The following is a 9,801-nucleotide window of genomic DNA, read 5'->3' as shown; positions in this document are numbered from 1 at the left end:
TCTTCAGTGTTGCGGCCGCCGAATCACAGCAGACTGAAATTAGCCCTGGAATCCTATGTGCTTATGGCCAGATTCCAGCAGACCTCAATTACAATGCTGTAGAGCCAGAAAAAGGGAGAGAGGTAGACTGCATGGAGCCCTTCAACTCTGCTGCACGACTCTGACACTCAAACACACTGTCACCACCATGGCTGAGACAGATTACCACACTTGTTCAGTGGCACATGGGAGGTATTTAGTGCACATACACAGATAACAGATGTTTTGTGAATGTTTCTTTGCAGGTATCAATTAAACCACTGGGGGGAGCCTTTAAGAGCTCTCATCTGAAACTCAGTTCCTGAAAATGTAATACAGTGCAATGACTTTCTATGTATACAATGCAGTGTGTCCAAACTTTTGACTGGTACTGTTTGTATATATCCCCCTTCCCTAATTTAGCTAATTTTTCTCTGCAAACAAGTTAAAGCAATTGTGAATTACATGAAGTTATACAGAACCGCAGACAATTGGAAGCCACTTTCTTTATTTAATGAAAAAGACACAATCATTTCCTGTGTGCCAGACACTTAGTGGTTTTGGATAATTCTGCAGATGGTGATCTTGTTGAACAATTTCCACATTGCTCCACTGTGTTTCTCAGTTTCAATTACAGATCCTCTGCAGTGGTATGAGTCCATTGCATTGTTTATGCAAAGAATTTTAACACCCTTGCTTCTTTTACACATCAATATTTAAATGTTACATCCCTTTGATTTTACACTCAAACTCTTAATTCTCAAATGTATTGAAAGATAGATGTTTACTTGGGGAGAGTTAAATATTTTAAATGTTTTTTAGTAGAGTGTTTCAAACTTTTCAATCCAAGAGAGCTAAATGTGGAAACACACATGAATATTAAATCCAAGACCTCACCTCATAGACCTACTTAAGAGGGTACTGCTATGGTGAACACACCGGGTAGCCTGTGAGATCTGTACCTTTTTAATAAGAGTCGGATAACGGCAGCCAAAGGCTTGCTGTCTGAGGTAGTATGTTACAAACTGTGTTTTTGCTGTTTCTTTAGCAAAGGAGAGCTTTTTGGTATGTAACAAGGTGTTGACTTATTAGGTGAAGTAAGAAGTGTAGGAAAATGTTATGTGCAGGGCCTATTGTATGTGCTGTGGTTGGGAACAGAGCCCATAAAACACATGGGAAAGTCTTTATGGCATTTACTTATTTTTCTTAAACTAACTTAGTCTGTATTTTGACGCAGAAATAATACACCTTTTCTTAGTTTTTGCTGTTGTCAGGTTTTTATATTGCTCAGCTTTTCCTCTTTGTGTGTCTCCAGGTTTAAAAGAAGGAGCCAAAATGAAGACAGCTGCCAAGGGTTTGGGGAAGTCTGTAATGAACCCTTTGCACCGTGAGGGTTGGTGGAGCAGAAGGATAGTGCTGATGGTGTATGTCGCCTTGGAGCTTGTAACAGTCCATTCACCTGTGGTCCTAGGGACCCTTGACCTACAGCTTGATGAGGAACAACCAGCAGGCACAATAGTAGGTGATATCAGTGCAGGACTTCCTACTGGCGAAAAAGCCTCTATGTACTTCATCTCCGACCATGAAGGCACGGGCGTAGGCAGTGATTTGGACATAGATGAGAGCACTGGCATCATTAAAACGGCAAAGGTTCTGGACAGAGAATTGAGGGATAGATACAACTTCATTGCAGTTACCATGAGAGGTGTGACAGTAGAGGTGACCATCACAGTGAATGACATAAATGACCATACCCCAACGTTCCCAAGAAAACGCGCTACCTTTAAAATTCCTGAACAGACAGCCATCGGCACCAGGTTTCCTCTTGAGCCAGCTGTTGATGCTGATAAAGGCCAGTTCACGACTCAGGGTTACCTTATCAAGGATGGAAATGTTGGTCAGGCATTCACCTTGGAGACCAGAAGGGGAAGCAATGAGGTCCTCTATCTGGACTTGGTGGTCAATGCCATTCTGGACAGAGAGAAAAGATCCACCTACACTTTATCTTTGGAGGCCTTTGATGGTGGTTCCCCTAAAAGGACTGATCAGATGATATTAGATATTGCTGTACAAGACATTAATGACAACGCTCCTTTTTTCAACCAGAGCCGCTACCATGCCATAATATCTGAGAACCTACAACCAGGAAGCAACATCCTGCAGGTGTTTGCTACAGATGCTGATGAAGGAGACAATGGGATGGTGCTGTACGAGATCAACAGGAGACAGAGTGACCCAGATCGTTACTTTGTCATCGACACTCGCACCGGCATCATCACCCTCAATAAGCCACTGGACTTTGAGATGAGGAGAGTCCATGAGCTGGTGGTCCAAGCACAAGACAACGCAACCCAGCCAGAGGTGACTAATGCCTTTGTCACCATTCATGTCAGAGACTACAATGACAACCAGCCTACAATGACTATCATCTTCCTCAGTGAGGATGGGTCTCCTCGAATCTCAGAGGGTGCACAGCCAGGCCAGTATGTAGCCAGGATCTCAGTCACAGACCCAGACTATGGAGAGTATGCCAACGTTAATGTGTCACTTGAGGGAGGAGATGGAAAGTTTGGCCTGACGACGAAAGATAATATCATCTATCTGATCTGTGTGGACAGGATTCTGGATCGGGAGGAGAGAGACACATATGAGTTGAGGGTGATGGCAACAGATTCAGGCACGCCGCCTCTCAGGGCCGAGTCCTCCTTCATCATCCAGGTGACTGATGTAAATGACAACCCTCCTCTGTTTGATCAACCAGTGTATAGACAGGTTATCCCTGAAGTGGTATTTCCAGGGAGCTTTGTGTTACAAGTGACAGCTAGAGACAAAGACCAGGGCCCCAATGGGGACATTAACTACAGCATCCTGAAAGACAAAGGTGCTTTCTCCAACTGGTTCAGCATAGACTCTGTTACGGGGATTATCACTACTCTCTCCCAGCTGGATTATGAAAAGAACCCCAATCCCAGTATAACTGTGTTGGCGACAGATGGAGGAAAACCACCTCTGTCCTCTACTGCAGTGGTCAAAATCGTACTTCAGGATATAAATGACAATGAGCCTGTTTTTGAGAGGAACTTCTACAATATGTCCATCAAGGAAAACACAGCTCCAGGAACTTGCATTCTTGAGGTAAGATATTTTCTTACTGATGTATTTTCTTAAAAAAAATTGTTAATTGATCAGTTTTATAAACACACTCATGAACTAATGCTGAACTCATGCAAGTCTGAACTCAACTTGAGGGCAATCGTGAAAAGCATAACAAATGGAAATTTATTTGACAAATAGGAGAGAAATTTGTCAGACATTGCTGATTCCCTTTACTCCTCTATGGAGAGTTATTTTTTAAAGGTAATGCTGTTTAAATTTTGGCTGTCCTCCCCTTCACCTCTCAAAAGGTTTCCAGGGTAACAGAGGCAGTGTAAAGTCCTCTGTCAGCCCAGGCACAAAGGGGTTTTTCACATATTCACAGGCAGAGACAAATTCAGGGCTTTATCCAAAGAAGTAGATGTCACTTAACTCTCAAAGGGACCTTAATTAGGCTAGTTGAGCGTGAGAAAAAATGGGTATAGACGACAAGATTAATTAAAGTTCAGACAAATTACAGCAACCACAGTGACTGCAGTCCTGTTTCATTAAAACACATTGTTTTCTTAAGTTGTTTTTGGCCATCTTATTAAAAAGACAGGGCTTAGAAAAAGCCACGTCATCAGTAGTTTAAATCATCCAAGTCATCCAATTTCCTATGTCAGCAAGATCTGTAGTATTGAAGTTTATACAAATTCTGTTTCACAAGTGTGTGCAGTAGTATTGCATGGATCAAGGACTTGGATACAGAGTGCAGTCCAGACCAGGGCCTAGCAGACGGGATCTTGGCCCAGGGTATGGCCTTGGGAGAGGGAGGGGCGCAGGGAGACGCGGGCCTTACCACGACTCCTGGCTTGAATGCAGAAATAGAAGCTACGAGGGCTTCTTGTGGGAGGTCTCTAATTATAAATCTCAGTGACCACAAGGATAAGGGGAGACAGGGATGTACTGAAATTTGGAAAATGAATCAAAGAATAATTAAAAAATGTATGTTTTGGAGAACTGTAAAACTCTATGATCATGCTTTCCAGTATGGGTTGAAAATATCTGAAAACTTGTATTTATTTTTCTCTTAACCTAGAGATGGTCAGAGTTTTGTCTTTCCTTTGCATTGCCTCCAAAATCAGTACTACCTGCTTTCACAGTTCTTATGACATGCTTGATCAGTGTCCTCACATGGTCCAAGTATGAAGTAGTTCTTCAAAGCTGCTACTCTCTGGCTACTCTTGGGCCTGCCTGGATGCTGCAGACATGTGTTTGGCGGGCCATGTGAGAACAGACTGCTCTTACTCAGGGTGCCAGCACTACATCCAAACATCTCAGCAAGACATCTGATGACTGCCTTTTTTCTCTGCATATGAAATGTCCTCTTTTTCCATACACAATGCTGTCCAAAAAACATTACAATATGGGTATTGTGATCATTGATTGAAATGTTTGAAGTGGCTCGATTCTTTTTCCTCCGCAGGTCACCAGCACAGCAGTTCATGATTATGCTGATGTAGTCTGGCTACACAGTGCTGTGCCTGTGATATTTTGTCAATTTCCCCAATACATCAATTGGTTTATGGATGACTTTATAATTAGATATGTGGGGGTAAAAGACAACTAAAAATAAAGACTTAAGCCTATTAACAGCAATCAGTCTTGCAATTCAATATGCAAGATCTTCAGCAAAGAAAATAGGTCATCCTTGAGAGGGGAAATCAAATACGACATGAAAAACAACATTTTAAAAACCACAAGCTGTATTGTGGAATGTGTTTCATGAGCCATTTCTAATTCTATCCTCCCATTATTAGTTTTCATACTGTGTCCAATTTCACAAGTCCTCTGAATTGTGTAGAAGTTAAATATAACTGTTAAAGGTGTGGTCGAATGCCATAAAAGAACCACAATACCAAAAAGACCCATCTATACTTTTTTGCGTATATTTGATCCATTTATGATGTTCTCGTGCATCGTTTCTTATCTCTGATTTACACAGTGGATTACAAACATGAATCCACTTAAGATCTATTTTTATACTGTACTTTTTATTACAAATGTATGAAATGTTCTTAGGGCAAAAGGAATGGGAACAATATATAAAAGAAATCATTACTTATTTGCCATTAATTCTTATATGTGTTATTTCACTTTTGAAGTATGAATCATTCCAGTTCGTTATGTCAGAATCTTGCATTAGGGAATCATTTACACCTCATATTGTTGCAGTTTTCTGTTGGGTTTGTGTGTTCTTCTGTTAAGAATTGTACCTATGTCTGTTTTGGGAGGTTGTTCTGGCTCCAGTAGAAAGGCGAGAGGGGGTCTCCAGGCAGCTGAGGGGGAAATGAGCCCTGACAAGCGCTGGCATGAGTGGCGGAGGTGACATGAGCAGGGGGGCTTCCTCGTCTGTCCGTTGGTCTGGCCCTCTCCAAATTTTTATCTGATCTCACTTCATTTCTCATTAGCTGGGTGTGAGGATAGACCAGACGTAATTTTTAAACCTGCCTCCCCTATGTTCATGACAGAATGGACCACTTGTCATCAGTGCAGCCCCCTTAGCAACACGAGACGAACACTGATTGCTGTGTGTGAAGGAGCAAACATTTTGCCATTTTTCTTGTTTGAAGCTGTAGCTCAGACTCTTGCATTTATCAGCTCCTTTGCTTCCCAAAGTGCTTCCTGTCTCAGGGATGGATTGGGACCTTTTGACAAAATACATTACTTCCCTTCAAAAACATTGCTGATATTGTGTAGATTAGTTACACTTTGACTAAGATTTCCTTTGTGCTACAATTCTATGTGTTGCTAGTTTTTAGTCTACTTAACTACAGTTGATTACTACTGAACATTATTGAGTGGTGTAACATGTGCTACTATTCAAACACATAATTATTTCAGTGAAATCTTTAAAGGCGGACCTAGTTGAAAGAGGTACCTCAGTGAAGTGGTACTCTGAATCATACTTTGTTCCTGCCAACATAAAAGCAACCAGTCTACGGGGGGAAAATACTCATAATTGCCCTTCAGAGAAGTATGAATGATTGAAAGAATGTGTTTCTTTCATTCTAGTCGTTCACAGTTTCTACCCTCTTTTTGCACTGTAGCGACCACCTACTGGCAGTGGCCACACAGGTGCTTATAACAGTAATTCCAATAACTTCACCAATTCTGTCCTTGAGTCTGTAATGGCTAATGTGATCATTTTCCTAGTCCAGAATGGTTCATTATGGTTGTTGCAGTACAGTCAGAATAGAGACCTGGTGTCAGGTGTTTGATTTGAGGTGTAACTTATGTTCTGGATTACTCAGTGGACTTTGGAAAGCCTGCATTAAGTACAGTGTGCTTATCATGATCTCTGCCTTTATGTTATGTGTATGCAAGAATACTTAGATTTCATTCCCTGCACCTCTTCATATTTATAAATTATTATTTTTAAAGTAACTCTCTAACAGTAAATTCATGAAAATGTATTTATTTGAAGCAAGAATTAGTTTGTTGTCATCTGTTTTATTAAAGCAACAAGCTCCATTTTTTTTAAATTTTAACGTTTATATTTTGTAGCTATCTGCTCATTCGCAAAACATTTCTCCTCAATATTTCGGTTGCTACTCTTACATGTTCCCACATTTTCCCAGCAGTGCTCAGCGTAGTACATTAAACCACTCATTTTGACATCGAGCCAAACTAAGGTTCTGCAAAACAACCATGCAAAATGCAATGAATGGGTGACTGAAAAGAACACCTGATTGCTCAATCATTCACTCTACATTTATACTTTTTTCCTCTCTGTAATGGACTTTGCTTTTCCAGCTCTCTTTCCCGCTCAAGCTCTTCCGTAGTATCCAAATTAGACTCCAGATGTTTGGGAATAAGTGAGACTAACTATGGAGATGGGTGAAATTGCCACTGTTGGAATGGTATTTTTGTACACAAACCATGTAATCAATTCTCACCAGACATTTTCTGTGGAGGGTTTGTGACAAACGAAATGTTCACTTGTCTGTTTTAATACCAGACTGGCCTGTCTCCCCGCTTCAGATTGGTTTAGCTTGAGGCAAGCTGAGTCTGCTTTTGGTCTCTTCTGTTTCTTTTTCCCCCTGCTAACTACCAAGCTTCGCTGTGGCTCTGTGGTATAACAGTACATTCAGGGAATGGTAAAATTGCAGGAAACTGGATGTGCTACTTAATGTGTTCGCAAATGTAATACTTCCTTGAACACTTACTCCTGGGCCTAGCAGGGGCACTGAAGCGAACATAAACACTGATGTACATCTGGATAGAGTGTGGGTGTTCAGGTCAAAGTTGCTGTGCTGGAGACAGCTGAGTGCATTTTATTGTGCGCAGACGTCCATCAGCGAATCCACTGCCTCTCTTTCCACAGGAAAGGAAGAAAGTTGTGGTGAAATTTTTAATGTGATATGGTTGAATACAGGAGCTGGGAGGAAATACTGTTCATCAGTGGAAAACCAAAGTTTTGTGGATGTTCGCAGACCAAACTGTGAAACAAAATGAAAAGAATATTGCATTAGTAGACCAAAATTGTAAATACAGGGTTTATTTTAGGGGCTGCAACTAGTAATTAATTTAATTACTATTTCATTTCGTACTTATTTTTTATGATTTAAGCTTAATCAGAGTGTGCAATCATATGAAGAATGTGTCTTGGCATTTGCTCCCAAAAATGCAAATGTTACACTGCTTTTTTGTCAAACCAACAGTCCAAAACACAAAGATATTAAATTGAAAATGATAGAAAACAGAGCATAATCTTGGCATTTGAGAAACTGGAAACATTGAATTACATATTTGGTTCATTAATGATGCAACAATAATCCAAATTCACTGTCAAACGCTCAACTGATTGATAGAATTATCATTTCAGCAGTAGTTCCATTATGTCAGATAGCTGATTACTTTTGATAGCAACTAGTTTCTTTTATTTGTTGTCCAACACCTGCTCAAGCTTTCATTAACTGTTCACACAGGTGCAACCATCAGCTAGTGCTGCACGTAGAATTTATTGTTTGTAGCTGTCTGATATGTGGGCGCTGAGTGGTAAAGCAAGCAGTGTTTACAAGACTTCGGGGTGACTGTAAAGGGTCAGTGCAGGCTGTGATGCAGCCGTGCTGAGTGTTGGCTGTGAAGCAAAAAGTTGAGAGAGATAAAAGTCTGCTGGAGGAGTTTCCTGCCCACATCTGGCAAGGAAGGAAGATGGGCTTATAAAGCTCTCTCGCGGGAACAGAAATTTCATTAGTACAGTCTGTCTGCCAGACTGTCTGCTGCAGGTGAGGCAGACCTCTCAGCACTGTTTCCAAGTATCTATGAAAGGGTGTGAGTGTAGTGAAAGAAAAGAGAGAGCGAAAGAAAACAGCTGAGAGTCTCCAGAGGGACAGTCGGCCTCTGGCAGCTGTGACAAAGCTCCGACTCAACAGCTGGATCCAGCTGTTGATTCCTCCTCTAACGTCTATTCTCTGACTCTCAGGGGTGGAATCTCCTTCTCTCTTCCTGTCTCTAGGTCTCTGTTTGTCTCTTTCTCTTTACTCTTTCTTCTCCGCAGACGTCTTATCTCTTCCCACTTCCTTTTTCTCACACTGCTGCGTCCCCTCTGTGATCCAGTTACATCTCCTCACTTCCCCCGGTTTCCCTCCGGAGTGGTGACATGTGGATCAGAGCAGGTGAGAGCAGCACATCTGCTTGCTTAGGGATGCTTAGCCCTCCCCAGAGCGATCTGAACACACTGCCTTGTGGGTCCCAGGCAGACCAGGCCCAGGCTTATCTGATTTGGTGATGCAAGTAAGAAATGAGTGTAAATTACCAACAGAGTGAAGTCAGACTGCAGGTGTGTGTGCCGTCACAGTCACGTTTTCAGTGTTGCATTCAGGCTGAAGAGGAGCACTTTTGCTTGACCTTTATAAATAGAGGCAATTATTCACTTTGCCTCACTCCTTTGACACAACTGAATGAAGGAGGATAGACTGAGAGGCTCGCTGTGATGAGGGCTGCCAGGCCTTCTGTTCTCACAGCCTGTGGTCCCCTTGCACATGTGCAAGGCAGTTGGCATTGCTAAACAAGCTGTGCATCAGGAAGCATCATCTGCTCGTGATATTCATTCTGTTCCAGAGCAAATCTGTGGTAAATCATCCATCCAGCCCCCTGCTGTCCATCAGAAGCCACCAGACTGGAAAACAGACGCTAAGTGACAACTTGCCAGGTAACAAAAATCAGTAACCAGGAAACTAGATCCCAAACAAACAGCAACAAATCATTTTTTGGTGCGATGATGAAGCACAGGTAATATAATGGTTGATACTCTGCTGCCAGCATGTTGTATTTTACATTCATGACCAAACTGCCTCTTCTTAGAGAGGCATGCACTATATATACACAGCCCTAAAATATCTTAACCTCTGAGCAAATTGTCTCCATATCCAGAACTCGACTGTTACAAAGAATGCATCGCTTTCGTCTGCCAGCAACCTCAGTCCCCTTTCGCTCCAGCCTCGTTGCTGCACTGACTGTCAGTTGAAATAACGATTTAGAAGAATGTTACTGGGCCTGACAAAGCATATGGAAAGAGTGGTGTATTCAGTCACTGGGTGTGTGGTCAGATCATCCCATTTCTGCTCTCAATTAGATTAGTTTTGATTTGTAACTGTAGGTCTGATTAGGACTGTGAAGGTAGCTGTGGGCAAAATGATTAGC

At 41.8% G+C, this 9,801-nt stretch overlaps 1 protein-coding gene across 1 annotated transcript in view; it reads left to right on the top strand.

Moving 5' to 3' along the window:
* The first annotated feature begins 1,353 nt into the window (after window positions 1-1,353).
* Window positions 1,354-9,801, top strand: part of LOC133980879 (protocadherin-16-like) — a 73,433-nt gene continuing 64,985 nt past the window's right edge. Inside the window, exon 1 of the mRNA XM_062419722.1 lies at window positions 1,354-3,153. Coding sequence (XP_062275706.1) covers window positions 1,354-3,153 — 1,800 coding nt within the window. The remainder of the gene's footprint in view (window positions 3,154-9,801) is intronic.

This window comes from Scomber scombrus, chromosome 5, assembly GCF_963691925.1.
Source record: "Scomber scombrus chromosome 5, fScoSco1.1, whole genome shotgun sequence".
NCBI classification, from domain to species: domain Eukaryota; kingdom Metazoa; phylum Chordata; class Actinopteri; order Scombriformes; family Scombridae; genus Scomber; species Scomber scombrus.
Note: the sequence above shows the minus strand (reverse complement) of the source record. Positions and strands in the feature narration are given on the sequence as shown.